The 20,544-nt window shown below is 35.6% G+C and overlaps 1 protein-coding gene across 1 annotated transcript in view; it reads right to left on the bottom strand.

The window, feature by feature from the left end:
* Positions 1-5,853: 5,853 nt before the first annotated feature.
* LOC140229906 (tyrosine kinase receptor Cad96Ca-like) overlaps positions 5,854-20,544 on the bottom strand; it is a 45,368-nt gene continuing 30,677 nt past the window's right edge. The window contains exons 8-17 of the mRNA XM_072310103.1: positions 19,904-19,931; positions 19,633-19,694; positions 19,093-19,263; positions 17,932-18,031; positions 12,894-13,074; positions 10,948-11,052; positions 9,833-9,938; positions 9,314-9,410; positions 8,885-8,984; positions 5,854-7,761 (exon numbers count right to left, since the gene is read on the bottom strand). Coding sequence (XP_072166204.1) covers positions 7,696-7,761; positions 8,885-8,984; positions 9,314-9,410; positions 9,833-9,938; positions 10,948-11,052; positions 12,894-13,074; positions 17,932-18,031; positions 19,093-19,263; positions 19,633-19,694; positions 19,904-19,931 — 1,016 coding nt within the window. The 3' untranslated portion in view covers positions 5,854-7,695. The remainder of the gene's footprint in view (positions 7,762-8,884; positions 8,985-9,313; positions 9,411-9,832; positions 9,939-10,947; positions 11,053-12,893; positions 13,075-17,931; positions 18,032-19,092; positions 19,264-19,632; positions 19,695-19,903; positions 19,932-20,544) is intronic.

The following is a 20,544-nucleotide window of genomic DNA, read 5'->3' on the forward strand; positions in this document are numbered from 1 at the left end:
TGTAAACATACCGTCCCCTCTAGCAAGAGGCAAAACACTCTGTCCCTTGGATAAGACATAAAATGGAGGTTCCGTGTATGAGAGTCACAGCTCACGCACGTAAAAGATCCCGCTTCATTCATTCATCGCAAAGAGCAGGGTGTCTAACCTGGTGAAGTGGTCCCATCCCACATCCAACTGGACCCCATGGAAGACCAGCTTAGTGTAGCTGAATATGGGCTACCCAGCCATCTTCTCAGATGGAAAATGAACAACAACAACAACAACAACAACAACAACATCCCAGTATAGCTTCTTGGAGCTGCGAGAGGGATTACAGTATCAAGTATCAAGTAATGAGAGAAAATACAGCCATTACGGTGATGTGGACACATCTTTGTTTCACATTTTGCAAAACCTGAAAACAGATGTTATTTCATTTTAGACTATTATACAAATCATGTAATAGTCAAGCATAAACTGATATCTAACTGCTCATTTGTGATCAGATAATGACGTTCACACACTAATGTGATATTTTCGATGGTAAATTACAACCAACCATTTAAACGTGTATTTCTCTCTGACTTTCTCTTTCATCCACGTACGGTTGAGCAGAAAGAGTATCATAGTTTGATCCTTTATATCTCGAATTGGTTGTTCTATAATGCTCCTTTTCTTTCATACATGTCATTATCGCCTTTATTTTGTCTTTTTTAAATATCTATTCTTGACTTTGGTTTTTGTTTTCTTTTGCATACCGACCTGTAGATACATGTGAACAGTTTGTTCGCAAAAACCGATAAGTCCATATTTGCCAAATGGAGATATTTGCGATTAGAGGTCAAGAAAAGTAGGTAATGATAAGACAATTTTTGCTTCTGTTGAACATAACTTTCAAAATGTACCTTTATATTCAGTGACCAATGTATCATTTAAAAGGTATTATATTTTGGATCAAAAATGATTGATTAAAAGAGCTTCACGTGATTATAGGTATTTTGAACTATTTTAGAGTGTTGGTGTGTTTGACACTCCATGAAGTACTATTTGCAAAATGACGTCACTTTTATGACGACATTTTGCAAATAGTATATACTACTTGCAAAATGATGTCACAATCACCCTTCTTTACAATCAAGTGTACGTTGTCCGGCCACGTCCGGTCCCGAATTCTACTCTTTAGGTTTGCAGCGGCCATACGAGCGCTTGGATACATGCGACGGGCAACTCTGGCGGTGCCACGGCTGCTACGTTTTTCAATTTCCGGTCTCTCGCACTGTTGCGTATTGCAGGGCTGGCGCTTATGGCGGGCGAGGGGGGTCAAAATTAGTACAACTATGCAACTATACAGCCATGGAATGGATGTCAGGTTTTAGCCAATCAGAACGCAAGAAACCGTACAACTATGCAACTGTGCAACTATGCAACTGTGCAACTGTACAGCCCTAGAATGCCTGTATGGTTGTCACTCGCACGGGCCGAAGTGCCATTAACCGAACAACCATACGTCCCTACATGCATTACGGAACGCTTGTCGGGTTTTAGCCAATCAGGATGCGAAAAACTCGACAGACATACATAAATACATGAAGAACAGGAACGGCTGTAGGGTTTTAGCCAATCAGGACGCGAAAAACCCGACAGACATACATAAATACATGAGTGTAGGAACGGCTGCCGGGTTTTAGGCAATCAGGACGTGAAAAACCCGACAGACATACATAAATACATGAGTGTAGGAACGGCTGTAGGGTTTTAGCCAATCTGGACGCGAAAAACCCAACAGACATACATGCATGGATGTGGGAATGGCTGTAGGGTTTTAGGACACCAGAATGCAATAAACTCGACAGATATACACACATGTATAGTTTCATTCTCTCGAAGCACTTCCCTGAGTATACGTCCACAGCTGCCTTAGGGGGCAGGTCATGAACCCTTGATGTGGAAAGGAATGGAGACCATTGCACCAACGGTACAATAAATCTGTCAGGGGATTTCAGTGGTTAGCAGAGCCCCAAGGCTAATTACGTGCAGAGGGAAAGGCTGAATGGTTAAAACCCCAACAGCCGTCCCTCACTAATGCATGTATGTATGTCTGTCGAATTTATTGTATTCTGGTGTGCTAAAACCCTACAGTCTTTCCCACACACCCATGCATGTATGTCCGTCGGGTTTTTTCGCGTCCTGATTGGCTAAAACACTACAGCCGTTCCTACACTCATGTATTTATGTATGTCTGTCGAGTTTTTCACGTCCTGATTGGCTAAAACCCGACAGGCGTTCCGTAATGCATGTAGGGATGCATGGTTGTTCGGTTAATGGCACTTCGGCCCGTGCGAGTGACAACCATACGGGCATTCTAAGGCTGTACAGTTGCACAGTTGCATAGTTGCACAGTTGCATAGTTGTACGGTTTCTTGCGTTCTGATTGGTTAAAACCTGACATCCATTCCATGGCTGTATAGTTGTATGGTTGTGTTGAATTTCGTCACTCCACGCCCGTCATAGGCGCTGTGCTGCCGCCGCAGTGCGGCTAAGCCTAACTGCGACCAGCCCCAACACGCAGTGTTGCAGTGTAACTGTGTACACGGAGCGTCCCGGGGTTGGGCTTAGTCTATAATTATTTTCACTTTTTATTCAAATGTTTGATCCAAAATATAAAACAAATATACTTTGCCTAGTTTCGAGTTTCTTGTTAAAACTATGGGCCTCGGTGACTCCAAACTAGTAGGCCCTACTATTCACTTCGGGGCTGCGCCCCTCAGTGAATAGTACTAGTTTGGAGTCACCTCTGCCCATAGTTTTAACAAGAAACTCTCAAGGCCAAGTATATTTGTATATTATTTTGTACTTTATGACAGAGACCGTACTTCAAAATCTTCAAAATTGAACTTACCGGTTTTTGCGAACAAACTCTTCATGGATACCTTCGAATATTACACGTCAATTGCAACCGTTCTGTTCAGCTGTTCCAGTATTGTTGTTTAGACTCTCTTTTCATTCCTCTCTCTCTCTCTCTCTCTCACTTCTTTCTCTCCTCCTCCCCCCCCCCCTCCCTCGCACTTCTGTCTAGAGTCACTCACTCCGTGAGGCAGATTGGGCTATTTACTCTCTTTGGAATTCTCCCTGTCTATCAAATTGCCTACCACAGTATAGGAAACTACAGATACACCTATCGATTACCTTTTATCTTGTACTCTCTAATTAAGTGCTGCACAAAACTCTTTTTCATTTATCACGCTGCGGTAGTTGCATAAGACGCTATATTCATTTTATCTCAAGGTGACATCTCTTCAAATCAAGATGCACAACTCAAAACAGTTTAATTTCCGTTAGTAGGATCGGTTAACCAAATCGGTAAGTTGTGCATTGAGATGGTCGATATCACTATTTTTTGTGGGTATTCATATTTTTACTTCTGTTACTTCAGTCTCATTAAAATTTGCAGTTATTCTAAGTTTGGATCAGTCTCGTTGAATCTGCTCAATCCATAGTTTACAGTATTTTGTCACGAAACAATGTGGGATTTCTTCCGTGTTATTTTCGAAAAAGCAGAACCAGAATCATACCTTTCTTTAAAGCTGTGTTAACTTCCCCTGTTATACTTATTTTTGTGTGTGTGTGTGTGTGTGTGTGTGTGTGCGAAATCGAGCAAAACTTGTGCCAATTGAACAGCCATGTAGCATATTAATTTCCTTCCAATTAAAGATTATGTGTTTGACATTTAGTAACATTCGAATCTGTATTGCCACATAAAGTTTTAAAGTACGCAAGGTATCAAAGTGATACATAAAAACGTTCTGTCATTTTGAACTAAAGGTTCACAAGTCATGTTCGACTCGAGTTCGTTTTACATTTGGTACTGTTTGTGTCACCACTGACTTACACTCTTTACGTTTGAGGTGACATTATTAAAGATGCTAGCTTGTTCAAAAAACAACAAAACAAACATTCTTCGTTGTCTATTCATCCTTCCTACAGATTGACGTCTTTATACGGAGCTTTGGTATGCTAGCATATCAAGACTTATTGTAGTGTTGAGTAATAGAATTCCTAAATCAAGCAGAAAGTGTGAGTAATAGAATTATATAGACGTTCCTACCAAACATTTCATATTCAATTCTCTCGAATTCTGAGCCTTTCCTTTCCAACCCTTTAGAGAAGCCAAAACTGTGACTATAATGGTGTTCTGGCTGATTGTTTGACAGAATAAGATATCTACAGGTTGTCCCGCATCATATTGAACAACAATGATTTTGTGTGCGATATTGTTTATTATGATCGGAATGACAGGTGAGTTTGCCTGCAATTGCATCCAATATTTACTTACTGGTCTATTTTGGAGCCTCTCTCATTAAAAAGATAGTATGTTTCCTTGCACGGGCTTTTGGAACCCCCGGGACTGCTTGGAATTTCACTTTTTTTTGTAATATTTTTACTTAACTGCCTTAACCCTTTGCATACCACATTTAGTTTCTGTACATAAGTAGCTAAAATAAGTTTGTGTGTGACATTTAAACACGTTCGAAAAGAAACATGTGGAAACGTGTGCAAGTGTATAGTAGGGCCGAGTCTGTTTAATTTGAAACACGATTCTAGTTTACTTTAATTACAATCGTGTTTCAAATATAGTAATCTCGGTACGTGTGAGTGGCCGGGTAATAGTATCATGAATGATTTGACGTTTAGTGTAGGCCCTACATCTTGTTTACTGGATCAAAAAAAGAGGCTACACCGTTCGCGGGTCAATTTTCGTCACTTTTGCATTGAAAAGGGCACTATTTACAACCAATTCATACAAATGCATCGGTTAAAAAAACAAACACACAGACCAAAATAAAAAAAAAACAACATTAAATCCAAAACTTCTGTCATTAGGAATCGCGACATCCATAAAATGAATGAAGTATAACATTATCGATACAGTAAAGCGTATACCATTTCAGTTGAGGAATAATTTAAAGCGAACAGAGGCCCGATTTGTGAACGTTTTCTTCTTGCACCATAAACTTTAAAGGGTGTGTACAGTTCTGGTTGAGTTGAGGATTTAGCATTTAACGTTTTGCGAGATATTCAGAAACCATCTATCAGATGTCAAAGAGCATGTAATTCCTAGGGGTATCAAAGATTTATTGATGAAAATCAGTTTTGAAATGGCTAATAAAAGGCGTGGTCTGTCGCCTTTTATTATCATCACTTTTTTGGGATATCTCAGCCATTTGAAAACCAATTTTCATGATATAAGTGTTGAATCATTCTTAAATTTCCATGTTCTTCCATATTTCATAAGAGGTTCTAATTATCTCAATTAGGAATGTTCAAATCATTTATCTCCATCTCTGCCAGTACTGTGCAATCCCTTTAAAGTATTAAAAGAATAATTTTACCGATGAACAGATTCTTTTTGATTGTTTTTTAATCTTGAAACAAGATCATTTATTTTTGTTTGTATTGTGCGCAGACAATATCTTACGCCCACACTACTTTTGATGTATGACCTAAACAGTGTTTTTTTTTTTTTTTGTTAAAGTTATTTTGTTTTCAGATATTTCATGACCTGCCTTGTGTAATTCAATTTCTAAGGGTTATTGATGGAATGATGAATGTACATTGTAATCGTTTTATTGATATCGCCATCCAGATTAGCATTCATATAATGTTCCATCTTGAATGTTTGTCCCTTGCAACTGTGTGTCTCATCCAGTTTCAATTCTGCCACACAAAAGCACAAGCAATCAAGCAAACAAACGGCAAACGTTGAATCAAACACACATGTGGTTGAAACACTTACACAGCATATGCGACACTGGATATGACACCATACATGACATTGGATTCGTTAGAAATTTGTTTATTTTTACTACTTTATTTACGTGCTTCTAATAGTTTGTTCATCCAATACAGAACCTACGTCAAAGTCAGAAAACAGTGCAACTTTGGTCAATTAAAAGTCACATACAGTGAATATGCTAGACATTTTACCGACATAATGCACACGACGAGTGGGGATTATTTGAAGAGTTTGTTTGCAAAAACCGATAAGCCCGTATTTGTCAAATGGAGATATTTGCGATTAATGGTCAAGAAAAATAGAGAGAATGATAAGAATTTGTTTACTTCTTTTGACCATAACTTCAAAAATCTTTCTTTATATGTAGTGAGCTATATATCATTGAAAAAGATATTATTTTGTACTTTATGACAGAGACCGTACATCAAAATCTTCAAAAATGGACATAGGTTTTTGCGAGCAATATACTCTTTGTTTAATCGTATTCCTTGAATTCCATTTAAACAAGTTATAAGATTTGTTCTAATGGATATGTGAAATTAAAAAAAAAAAATGCTGATAGTAATACCAATCACCCCAACCACACTAATACTCAATGGAATAACAAACACAAGAATGTCTCTAACAAAGCCATAATGAAACTCGGAAATAGCGTACGTTGATTTTTTTTTTTCTATGTTACTTCTCTAAATAGTATTCTCGTTTGTCCAAGTTTCGATTTAACAACGGTGATTTCTTGATGCATCACTACAGCAAAAACTCAAACCTCATATTTAGTACAAAGTACAGTAAATGCACATGGTGCAATACATTACAATTTAATGCATGCACTAATTATAATGAAAAAAAAAATAATTAGATAAAGACAGCACTGTGGTATCCATGACTAAGCCATAAGCCTTTGGATATTCAATTATTATAATCATCTCATCAATATGCATGTCTCACATTGTATGTTATTTGTTGTAATACTATTCATTGAGTTATCCATATGCAATACCACTCTTTATTCTCCACCACCATATTTGGTACCCTACCATCCCAATAGTGAAAAGTATCTTGGAAATGAGTGAGTACTGGGGAATGTCCACTGACCACAAAGCTTGCCCCGTGCAGGGTGAATAAACCTTACTTGAATTTTGGCTTTCAACTTCTCAAGTCATGTGTGCTGTGTCTCCTTTCTTGAGAACATGAGAGTGTGTGTAAAACTGGACCATGTGACTATTTGAAAGTTTCTCTAGTACATTAAAAGCACAATGACAATAAGACTGTCAGTAACTTTGCATTAATGTCCATAACAATAACAGAGCTATCACACCCTTATGACAACTGACTTATGACAACAATGCATCAATAAATGACTTATTTACAAGAGTGACGAGTTTTATTATCTCGGGTTAGGTCAAAATCTACGACTACTCATGTAAATTACTATCTATTAAATTAAGAATATCCATTAATAACATGCGGATATCGTGCGAATTCTCAAAAAGAAAGACATTTCATTACGTAAGATACATTCAACATAGCTTACAATCTCTTGCCTCCAAGACGACACAACATTACATTATTAAACAATCAACGTAATAGTAGTAATACTCTTAAGTGCTTGGAAATCATTGTGTTTTTCTATGTTGAACATTGCTAATGACATATAAACCCTTAGGATAATAACGACACTGGAGCATATGCAAATACAATAACTGATTCATTTTGATACGATTGTTTTGAAAAAGATGTAAACGCTGCTCTATTCTCCATCTTTAGCTCAGACAGACGTCAGACGTACTTAAAATGCAAAGTAGAACAGTAAAGACAGGAAGACACACACGTATCCCATTATGCATATCAATATCTGAAGTCACAATTTCCGTCTGTCAAAAAAGGTCTTGAAATTCATGGTGATTCTTGATAAACTTCTAGGCTGATACATCAGCCACATCCTCATATAATTCCTCGTCGAAGTTCTGGAGCGACAGATACTCCTAGAAAGAGCGAAGTTAGCACACATGAGTGGAGATAATTTCATCTTATTGTCAAAAATTATTTGTCGGTGTTCTATTAACCTTTGTCAATCAAATATAATGAACATATCAAAAACAATCAATAAGTGATAAAGTGTTCAAATGTTTTAGTAATGGTAATGACATCATTATTTTATTACATAAATCCTTTCCGAAATACGGCTCATTTAACACCATTTTATTCTGTTCAATAAATACGGTCCGTCATAATATCAACTTGTATAATTTCTACACTAGCTTTTTTTTTTTTTCATTAAAACAACGTGTCCCATCATCACATAGGAACCAATGTGCAGGTGCAACTCAGCTTGAATTTACATTATCAAACAATATTGAAATGTTTGACAATATTTTTCCCAAGACAAATCACTGAAAGGACACGATAGCAAAAATATGCTTAAATCACTTGCATAACTATGTACAGGTGTTATCTAATAAAGTTGTAAATGTTTGTCTGGATTTTACAAAGTATTCTATTTGTTAGATGTTATAATCACGCCAGTATTCTTTGTCGTGTTCTCGTAGGCCGATTTTAACTTCTTTTTCTTCCTGCCTTTTAATTTATTTTGTCCAGGCACAAGATTAAGACATTGAACCGGCTTTATTATGTTTTGTGTTTTTAACAAGATATAATTGCATCTACTAGTGAAATAAACAGTTCGTGAACAGGGTACAATAACTGCTGAATTGACACTATACAAAATCATTATTACATCATCGTCCCGTCAACAAAATTTTCAATTTCAATGTCAATTTCAATTTTGGTTTTACTAAAAATCATCAAATAAATTCGAATAAGTCCGCAGACTAACTTATTTCGTTTACTTCAATCTTTATATTAAGGAGACATGAAGAAAAAATAAAAACAAACCAAACACACACTTAACACAACAACTGATTCATATTGACGACCCCCACCCCCTAGGAAAAAAATACGAAAAATACCCCCCCCAAAAAAAAAACAAAAAAACAAACAAACAACAAAACAAAAAAAAAACTAATTAATGCTATAAACACGATGAATAACATCTGTCACTATGTTAGTGAAGGAAATAATATAAATGAAAACAGTATGATAGCTTACGTGATACAATTCCATTGTCGGTTCAAGCTTCTGCTGAATGACGTCATAAGAGCATCTCTTTGCTGGCTCCATTTCCCAACAGCTGGTCATTATAGAGTATCTAGGCCGGGAACAGAAGTAACCAACAAGAGGCTCCATGACTCATTGGTTTCCGCACTAATCTTTCCTTGAATCTGAATAACTATCTAATCTCAAAAGTGTCGAATCTAGACAGACTCGGTAGAGTATACACCAGAAATCTATGACAATTCTAGTCACCGAACACAGGTAAAAACATACAAACTCACACACAAACACACGCACCTACGTACAAGCGCACACACGCTCAAGGACTCACACAAAGACATGCAAACGGGCACACATACAAACAGACACACACATTGCATGGAATCCACTTGAAAACTGGAAGTGAAGGTATAAGATACTCACAATTCTTGACCACAGTGAGAAGGGCGTGGCATCTTGTAACCCTTGGTAACCTGCTGCTTCACCATTTCCATCGTCATTTTGGGATATGGTCTCGCTCCTTGGAAAGAGGAAGAGAAAACAGCAGAGGAAAGGAAGATACACGACACGTGCATAATATGTACCAGTTTCTGTTTTCTATGTATTTAGTTGGTATATAGTTTGGGATAGTAATCTTTCATCGAATTGCGCTGGCTCGTTCACACTCATTGTACCTTACGTGTCTCAAGGGCATACACAGTAATTTGATAATCTCAAGGACTTTGGAACAAAGGAAACAATATGCGTGTTTATTATTAATATCGTGTTTTGTTATACACATCATACATAATTATCTATGTAAATTATCAAAATTATATATTGTCGTTTTCTTAGTGTAAATCTTAGTTTATGATTATTGTGGTATTAAACAAAACAAAAAAAATATATATATATATATACTTCTTAACCTATTCCCTATATTATGATATCATTTCGTCCTACCAAGAGTGACGATTTCCCAAAGAAGGATTCCATAAGACCAAACATCGCCCTCTAGCGACCAATCTTTATTCTGCATTCCTTCCGGTGACATCCAGCGCGTTGGTTTCTGCAAAAAATGATTGAAAAATATAAGCAAATAAAATACAAATTATTGGAATCTCTCATATATTATTGCAGTATCAAGAAACTTTACCACCTTCAGTCTTTCACTTTCACGTTATTAAACAAAGCAAAAAACAGATTAGTGTGATGTTTTTGAGTCAAAATTTCTCGAACTTACTGGTATGTGATTCAAAAGAGAATGGAGAAGGCCTATTTCTGTATATTTTTTTTTTTCACACAAGCTTGTTTTTGAGTGGACTGAGACATCCCAGGATTCATGTTGTGAATTTCATCGCTGGGGAAAATATTTTTTATAGGGATGTGTATATCATATAGGCAGGGGCGGATCCCGGAATTCGCAAAAGTAATTCTGGTGGTACTCTCGGTTTTAATCAGCTAAGATTTTTGTTTTATATTTGTTTTATTTTTAAATTTCAATCACACTTTAAAGGGATACTACAGTATTGGTGGAGATGAGAATTGGGCTTTAAACTTTTTGCGAGACAGCAAAAAAACACTTATGATATAGTACTCAGGATACCATTTTAAAAGGGATTCAAAGTTCATTTGATGAAAATCGGGTTTGGAATGACTGAAACATCCAAAAACAAGAAAACAAAGCGATCGTAATAAAGTGGGTCCCACACTTTATTAGAATCACTTTTTTTTTGTTGTTGATATCTCAGCCATTTCAAAACCAAGTTTTATCAAATAAACGTTGAATTCCCCATAAAATTACATGCTCTTTCATATTTCATACAAGGTTTCTCATTATCTCACCAAAAAAAAAAAAAAAATGTTAGAAACCTGAAATTAGGTCTCGACCAAAACTGTACGATCCCTTTAAAAGGGAGGCGCCTAGTACGCCTTCCACCTGCTCCGCCACTGACAAAGGTATGTATATAATCTTTCAGAAAAAGAAAGACTATAACGTTCTTGTAACGTGATATCTACTCATTTTTAGTAGTCATGTTCAGTTGAGCAATAATTCTGCAAATCTTAGTAATACTTACATTTCCAGCGGGTGACATGATTGACGTCATCCCGTAGTCAGAAATCTTACAAATCCTGTCTTCCTTCATCAGAATGTTGTGTGCACAGAGGTTTCCATGGACAATCTTAATGTGATAACAAGTCATGAATACTTTGATAAGAAATATATGAATCACAAGTTTCGGAGAAAGTAGAACGTCATTGACCTATCATTTTCGCGACGATGGCGGAAAGGACACACACACACACACACACGCACACACACACACACACACACAATGGGCTAAAATTACAGGCGTTTTAATGCTCATCGTATCATAATCATATTACGGAAGAAAATGCGGGAGAACCTATAAGGAAGCATGTGTTTGTGGGGTTACAAATTCCAAAAAAGGAAGTCGCCGGTATGTATTTGCATGTGTGTGTGTGTGTGTGTGTGTGTGTGCGTGTGTGTGTGTTTGTGTGTTTACGTGGAGCAGTCATTGACACATGTTCAAAATATCAAAATTGATGCATAATGTGTAAGTCTGATATTTCACAAAACACCCTATCACATGAATTTTTCGCAATAAAGCCTAAGATATTAGCGGAATCAGTGTTTTTGGCAATAAACCGTAACTGTGGAATGGTCTTTAAAACTGAAATTCAAGAATACCTTGTAAGCTTGAATTCAAGAAAAAAAAATATTTGAATCTTGTGAAAAAACTATAAAATGAAGAGTTATCGGACAGTAAAGACAAAGGTTAGATTGATGCATGGTTTTATCATTATTAAACAGGAAAAGAAGATTTGTAATACAGGTCCAATTTTTTGGGCACGTCATGTCAGTGCATTGTGACTTCAATGAAGAATGAAGCCTAGATGCCAGTTGAAAAAAAAAAAAAAAGGACATTGCTCATCAAAATGATACATGGTGTCTCTCTCGTATATTCACAATAACCCCCTGTGTGTCATGTTTATTTTCTTTCCGTAGAGAAGGCGTGTTGAGTTTGTGCGGATTGATTTTCATGGAAATGATCGATGAAACCGCCTCTCTTCCGCTAATAGCAAAATTGTTTAATATGCATGTGGTCAAGCACGAATTGAATCAGGTAAACAAAAATCAGTTTTACTAAGCATTTTTGGTATTGGTGAGGAGCATGTTATTCTGAAGTTATTATTTCCTTTATGACAAAATGATAACAATAATAATAATAACAATTATAATAATAATAATTATAATAATAATTACAATAGTAATAATAATAATCACAATATTTTCTGCTAATATAAGCTTTGTTTTTTCAGTAGCATTTTCCACTTCAAACTATTTTGTTTTATTATGCCATGCTATCATTGCGCTTTGGTTCATTGTATTTTTTCCCTAGATTGAATTGATTTTGTGTAATCAAATATTTAAATGCCATCATGCTAGTGTTTGCTTAAATTGAAATAGAATTGATTACAAAAATAAAACGACGTTCGCTCTTCATCGTTCTAATTCAATTTGACACGTAAATCACCAGGCCCATTAATTAATGTTTCCCTTGTTTGAAAAAAAAAAAAACAAGAAGAGAGAGAGAGAGAGAGAGAGATACCTTGTTCACTAGTCTCATGGCTGGGCGTACGGTATCAATTAATTACAAAGTGAAACTGTTTCCTCATGACACAGTTAAGAACAATCAAACAATTTTGGCGTCCGCATAAGATAAAAATGAAGAGTTTCTTTGCAAAAACCGATAAGTCCATTTTTGAAGATTTTGAAGTTGGGTTTCTGACATAAAGTACAAAATAATGCTTTTTAAATGATGTATTGGTCACTACATATACAGGTACATTTTTGAAGTTATGTTCAAAAGAAGCAAACATTTTCTTATTATTTTCTTTATTTTTCTTGACCTTTAATCGCAAATATCTCCATTTGGCAAATATGGACATATCGGTTTTGCAAACAAACTCTTCAAATGTACTTTCCATAGGTAATTACCTTGTTGGACTCAAGGAAGTCCATCCCTTTAGCTACCTGCCAGGCGAACGTAAGTAACTCAGTCTCATTAAATCGGGGTCTTAAAGGCTTGATGTTAGCGTAGGGAGATTTTGAAGTCTGGTTATTGAATTGAAGAAAAGTCAGCAATGTCCCACCGGAAACAATTCGTTTACCATAGTACCTGCATGATGGCAGATATTTTCTTCACAGGAATAAATGCATATCGTTCAGTGTTACAAGCATTTCAATATGTCATCATAATAAATAGCGGGGCTATTTATATATATATATATATATATATATATATATATATATATATATATATACATATGAAGAGTTTATTTGCAAAAACCGATAAGTCCATATTTGCCAAATGGAGATATTTGCGATTAAAGGTCAAGAAAAATAAAGAGAATAATAAGAAAATTTTTGCTTCTTTTGACCATAACTTCAAAAATAAAATTTCATATGTAGTGAACAATATATGTGACCCGCTACAACAAAATGATCCTAAAGTCGGGCGAGGTCGATTATTTGAAAATTGCATGATATTATTCCCTCATCTCTCTGCTTTAAATTGATATATAACACATTTTATAAAAATAATCGGCTGCGGAGATATCGATGTTTAAAAGAGAGCATGTCGAGACGTCTGGAAAATCACTGTTTCGAGAAAAGCGCCCTAAAAGTCTTCCTTTCGACGCAATCGCAATCAAAGGACACGCAAGTCAGTTTTCACCTCTGGACAATAGAAGGTAAGCCCTAGCAACCCCCGAAGAGTTCATTCAAGCACATCAGCGTTGGCGGTCTCCTCACCAACCAATCAGTGACCAGCATGTGAGAAACGGCTGAGCATCGCCCACACGCACCAGTCGACTGGGCAGTGTGCGAGCTTCACACTTCGGTTAGCAGGAAGCAGCAAACTGACCAATGAGATCACTCTGGTCGTTGTTAGGGGCGGAACCTATCTGTGGCGCTCAATCCAAATTTTCGAACCAGTTTCTGCTTCGTTGAAACGCCAAAAAACATGGCTCAGAAAAACGCTATTTTTTTGGTCTTTCCTTTGATCATTTTGCTTCAAACTTTCGACAGATGATAGAAGACATGTTAGACTCCAATAGTATATCAAAATCAGAAAATCGTAAGTTTTGACCAATTTTAATGCTCTGACTTCAAACTCGATTTTCACGGCTTCGACCGTGCGCGACTTTAGGACCTTTTTGTTGTAGCGGGTCACATATCATTTAAAAGGTATCATTTTGTAGTTTATGACAGAGACCGTACTTCAAAATCTTCAAAAATGGACTTATCGGTTTTTGCAAACAAACTCTTCATATATATATATATATATATACATATATATATATATATATATATACATATATATATATATATACATATATATATATATATATATCGAAATATGAAAGTTCTGCGTCGGTGTGTAAAGTACATTAAACTACATATCAAGTGTAAAAACAGTCGTATAAACACCGCAGGAGCCAAAAAATTGGACTGACGTTTCGGTCAAAGACCTTTATCAAAGACATTTATAAAGACCTTTATCTTTGATAAAGGTCTTTGACCGAAACATCAGTCCAATTTTTTTTTTTTTGGCTTCTGCGGTGTTTATACGACTGTTTTTACACTTGATATATATATATATATATATATATATATATATATATACATAATTATGTAATATGTATATATGAACATTGGTTATGATTTTTGCTTTTAACTGAACGGGACCAGATTCCAATATATCAAATGTAAAGCGACATTAAATTCATTTTAATTGCCTTTTAGAGATTAAAAAAACAAAACAAAGAGGGGGGGGGGGCACACCATACTAGCATTGGAAGTCAAAATGACGCCAATGTCAAATATATATGGCTATGGAAGTGAAAGGTAAGGCATATAATACCCTTCGTAGGTATTTATTCTGCTTCCCAAATGAAATAAAAAAAAAAATACACGGGTGTACCAAAAACCTAAACAACATTAACGGAGGAGTATTACAGAATTTCAGTTTATATTACATACACACCAACTTCACAATGAAATATCTAAATTCGTAATATAGTGATTAACCGTAGATTATGATGATAAAATAAAGATATCTTAATCAATAATATGATTGTTGGTGCTTGGATTGTGTTGTCAAACTTGCGTTTAACACTATCTCATGCACGAAATAGGAATATTATGAGGGGAAAGGGTAAAGTGGCCTTGTGTAGAGGGTCAAATTCTAGAGGTGACAAAACCTGCCTGTACACATCATTACTGAAACAAAAGATCAGACGGAAAAGACGAGCAACAATTCATATCTATTATCATATTTCATGTCCACCTACTCACATATCCAAACACGAATATATTTTATATTCAGTCCAGATCAATTCGATTGAAATGCCAGTTTATTTCCATTGACACATGTATATATATATATATATATATATATATATATATATAGATGTGAGACCGTGCATACAAAAATAAGAAAAGTCGCACTATTTGATTTTGTTTGAGGACTAAAGAAAGATGAAACAGGTCAATGAAATAAAGCTTTAACTTTCCATATATTCTGCAAGAACTATTCTAAGTTATTATTGACTTTTGTATCATAGAATGAAAGGGGAAGTCGATTTCCGCAGTTTTTCTAATACCTTTTGTTCATCTATGTAATCGTAAATATTTGATATACATATAAATACACACACACACATACATATATATATATATATATATATATATATATATGAAGAGTTTGTTTGCAAAAACCGATAAGTCCGTATTTGCCAAATGGAGATATTTGCGATTAAAGGTCAAGAAAAATAAAGAGAATAATAAGAAAATTTTGACTTCTTTTGACCATAACTTCAAAAATATATCTTTATAATTATATGTAGTGACCAATATATCATTTAAAAGGTATTATTTTGTACTTTACGAAAGAGATCGTACTTCAAAATCTTCAAAAATGGACTTATCGGTTTTTGCAAACAAACCCTTCATATATATATATATACATAGTATGTACGTATATATATATATATATATATGTGACCCTGTACCTCAAAACAAACAAAAAGTCGCCAGACATGAATTTTTAGTTTAGACCATATTCTGAAAGAACAGTCTTTAAGCTTTAAAATGATGTATAACTCAAATCAAATGGACTCTCCTAACCTATCTAAATATTGGAAAGAAAGCACTAATTCAGGAAAAGTGTGAACTGAGAAAAGAGGCTCTGAAGTACAGTGTCTATTCAAGCGCTTAAAGGCATAATTTACCATTTGCAGGTGAAAGCATTAGTGCTTTAAAATAGTTCTAAAATGTGAGTTAGGGATAGAAACAACCACTGTCAAAATTTGAATCCGTATAATTGATGTGAAGTGTTGTTAAATACACAAAATGTGAACAATAGTTATAATAAAAATGTTTCCAGACTAAACCGTATACAGTTACGGTTTACTGAGAAAAACCCTGATATCTCCTTATATTTTAGGTTTTATTGCAAATATTTCATATGGTAGGATGTTTTATGATACAACAGACCTACATATATGCATCAAATGTGATATCTTGAACATTTTTGAAATCACTGCTCCCAAAGGTAAACTGGACCTTTAATCTTTACCAAACCGTGCTGGCTGTGCGATGAATTGGACAAAAAACAGGAAGTAAACCACCTGAGTACCAACAATGAAGGGACCGTAGTAATCAGATTAAGGTTAAATTAGGCATGCCTCATTAACACATTCTGTCCATAATTAATGTTAACTTTCAAAGCAGTAGCATAATCCTTTCAAAAGTTATTAGAGTTGAAAGTAAAGTGTGTGGACAAGGTCTTTCAGAAATGAAAGAAGGGATTTTAAGACACATCTAATCACACTATTCTACCAAAACTGTTCGAGATAAACTGCTAAAAAACACTTTCCCGCCCGTTTGATGATACCAAATTTGAGCATAATGTAAAAGAAGACCCACTCTTTCAGAACATAAGAAAAAGTCAAGTTCAGCTAGGTTGACCCATTTCACTTATTTTCAGTCTTTACGCAAAATCAGTGTGTGCGACTTAATGTTCGTTTTGAGGTGCACGGTCACATATATACTAGATATATATTTGATTAGGTATGTCTTGGAGGCTCCTTTTTCATTTCTTCAAATTCATTTGCACACGCTTCACACTCAATAACTTTCTTATAACTTCTGTACAAATAATGAATTACTAATTAACAAAATAGGTTAATAGAACATGCTCAATTTCAGCTTAATCTAATAATCTCTCCATTGTTGTGGCTACGAAAGTTTACAATTTTTTTGTCCCATTCATCGTGCAGCTAGCACAGCTTGATAAGGACTAAGCGCCTCAATAGATTCTGTACTTCAGAGCCTCTTTGGCCAGTTCATACTTTTCCAGAGTGTGTGCTTTCTTTCCAATATTCAGACAGGTTAGGAGACTCCATTTGAATTGAGTTATTCATCATTTCAAAGCTTAGAATCGGCTCTTTCAGAATCAGCCCTTACCTAAAAATTCAGGCCTGGCTACTGTTTGCTTGTTTTGTGGTGCAGGGCCACGTTTTTGATAATCATATGCACAAGTTTTACTGCAATAATTGTATCTATTCCATGTTATCGATTACAATAAACAAACATTTTGTTCTTCCGCAATCAACTGAAGTGGTAACTTAAATCTCGAGATTTGTAACATAAACATTTAGGGCATCGAGTGCTCAACGATACATTAGTTTCCCATTAGGCAATTACTATGTATTTATCTCGACTCTTCCTGAGGAGTAGTCTGCGAGTATAGAATAGGAAGGTACTTACACAAAATGTTTGCATCCACACATGTTCTAGTGTAGACATACAAAGCAATGCGTTGTAACAAGCTTAATCTTACAGGACATTGGATGAATACAGTCGTACAAGTCAATGTCATTTTGCCATATGTGTCTTTTTATCTCGTTCCTTGTTTTGACTCCTTTTTTTTTGGGGGGGGGGGTGAGGGGTGCTGAAACATTCGGTGTACTCACGATAATCAGGACAGCATCCAAAACACCTCACAATGTTTGGATGGTTTGGAAGGTTACGTAGATGTGTCACCAAATGCAGAAGGTCTGGAATGTTTTCTGGGAGTGCACAGCAAAGATGAAGAGAGGTAAATACCATGATGATTGCATTATGTTACCAAAATCTTCTCTGAAGACTTAGTCAATTAATGTCATTTCAAAGACAATCAGGAGAAATAATATCACATCTAATACAGTGCGTATAAAAAAAAGTAATCCAACTTAGGAGGGCCACTATGTCATGATTGTCAGCTATGGAGAGCACAATGTTGACTGTTTGGAAAAAAAAATCCCTTTTCCATTGTAACCTAATTATGTTGACAAATGTCGTGCATGATTGAGCTTACGGACTTTAAAGTCCACATTGACAAATTGCACTTTTGTAAGTATTTGTGTTATTGTGAAGGAACAATGCATGTCTCACTGCATGGATGAGATCTGTCTATGAAAGTGGCCAAATTTTCAAAACCAGCCGCTGAGCCTGTACGAATGCAAATTTGTATTTAGCGTTTGTGTTTAGAGTTTCCCTAACATTTTATGGTTCATAATCTTGAACATGGCCACCTGTCCGATAACTTGGTCGCTCCCATGGAGGCCAACCCACACGGTCCATTATTTTTTTTTCTCTGTTCACATTCAACACAAAGCTGGCAGCGACGGACCATGCCTTGACTATAAAGAGAGGAAAATGGATAAGGGTTAAGCCTTTATTGTGCAGTGACCAAGTTATCGAAACATGGCTGTGTTGAAGGTTATGGTGTGTAAAAAGGTTTAGCAGAATAAATTCTAAACACGAACCCGCAGTAGAAGTGCAGGCTGACCTAATGATTTGGCCACTTTTATTGACAGATCTCATCCACGCAGTGAGACATGCATTGTTTGTTCACAATACAACGCAAACCTGGAAAAAACGCAAATTGTCACGGTCGTCTTTAAAGTCCATGTGTCCAGTCATGCATGACATTCGTCAACATAATTTGGTATTATAGGAAAGAGGAAAAGTTGCCCTTTCCTCACAATTAACACTGCGCTCTCCATAGCTGACAATTATAAAATAATAGCCCACCAAAGTTGGATTACTTTTTTTATACGCAATGTATAACAGCCGGTAAAGTAATAACCTGTGATCTGCCTCAGGGCTACCGAAGCCACGCCCTGTTTTGTGCGGAGTTCACCCTTCCACACGTCGCCAAAATTCCCCACGCCGATGGAACCAAGTCGAGAAAAGAACGCCAAGGTTTCGGCTCCAAAAGCAGTGTTGATTTTTGTAAGTGGTTGGTACACAGCATCGTCTGCAAAAAGTTGAATATATTGATGTTTGTAAATTATGTATACGGTATTGAATACACGGTATGTCTATTTTTGAAAAAAAAAAATCCTTTCAATTTTATCATCAGCTTTCAATATAAGTAAATCACAACCAGCTGTACATACATTGTTTTATGATATAACATTATTATACTATAACAAAAACAATCAAAGAAAACTGAATACACTGAATTTTTTTTAAGAATATGATTTCTAGTGTATATTTTGATCACAAATGAAAAAAAAAAAGAAACAACAGTCGTTTATGAGCATTACAAATTGTGCCTTAGTTTCATTTTGGCATCAAATTACCGAGAAAAAGAATCATAAGGTGTGAAAATGCAACAATCTACCTTTGATTCGGCTTTCAATCATCTCATAAGTGCTGTTTTCGTCGTTTCCTGGTATGACTGTTCTAAATTAAAAATGGAGAGCAGATTCAGTGAAATTCTAATTGGATTACTTTTAACTTTGACATCGTGATAGGTTATATAAATCTACAGAAAACGCATAAAGGTTACAAACACGCATAATTGGTGCACTGTCAGCAAAACATGTTTGGTCTATTCATGGGGAAACTGGAATAAATGTAAGACGAAGTGAATTGATTGAGTTTTTTCTTACCTTACGTTCTCTGCAGTGTTATTTGGCACTAAAAGAGAAATGAAAGAGGAGCAAGTGATATGTTTTGTAGGTTACATACGAAATAAATTCATCAGCTCAATTGGCTTTCGCCACTGTCAATTTCTATGTGATTGCTATTACAATAATTTGATATAAATGGTTAAATGTATTGAATGTTGGAGTGATTGCAGTGACTTATTTTCGTATTTACCATAGAGGCCCATTTGTGTGTATGCGTGTGTGTGTGTGTGTGTGTATTTCCGCAGAATCAGGGGAAGTTTGAGATTGTCATTATACTACCTTATATCAAATAATACTATTGTAATGACAAATTGTACGCTTTAAAGGGATGGTAAAGTATTGGTGGAGATGAGAATTCGGCTTTAAACCTTTTGCGAGATACCAAGAAAACACTTATGATATAGTACAGAGCATACCATCTAAAGAGACATTTAGAGTTTATTTGATGAAAATCGGGTTTGGAATGACTGAAACTTCCAAAAACAAAGTAAAAAAAAGCAATGGTAATAAAGTGTGGGTCCCACATTATAATTTTGGATATCTCGGCCATTTCAAAACAAATTTTCATCAAATAAACGTTGAATTCCTCATAGAATTACATGCTCTTTCATATTTCATAC

The sequence above is a fragment of the Diadema setosum genome, chromosome 6, assembly GCF_964275005.1.
Source record: "Diadema setosum chromosome 6, eeDiaSeto1, whole genome shotgun sequence".
Lineage (NCBI taxonomy): Eukaryota > Metazoa > Echinodermata > Echinoidea > Diadematoida > Diadematidae > Diadema > Diadema setosum.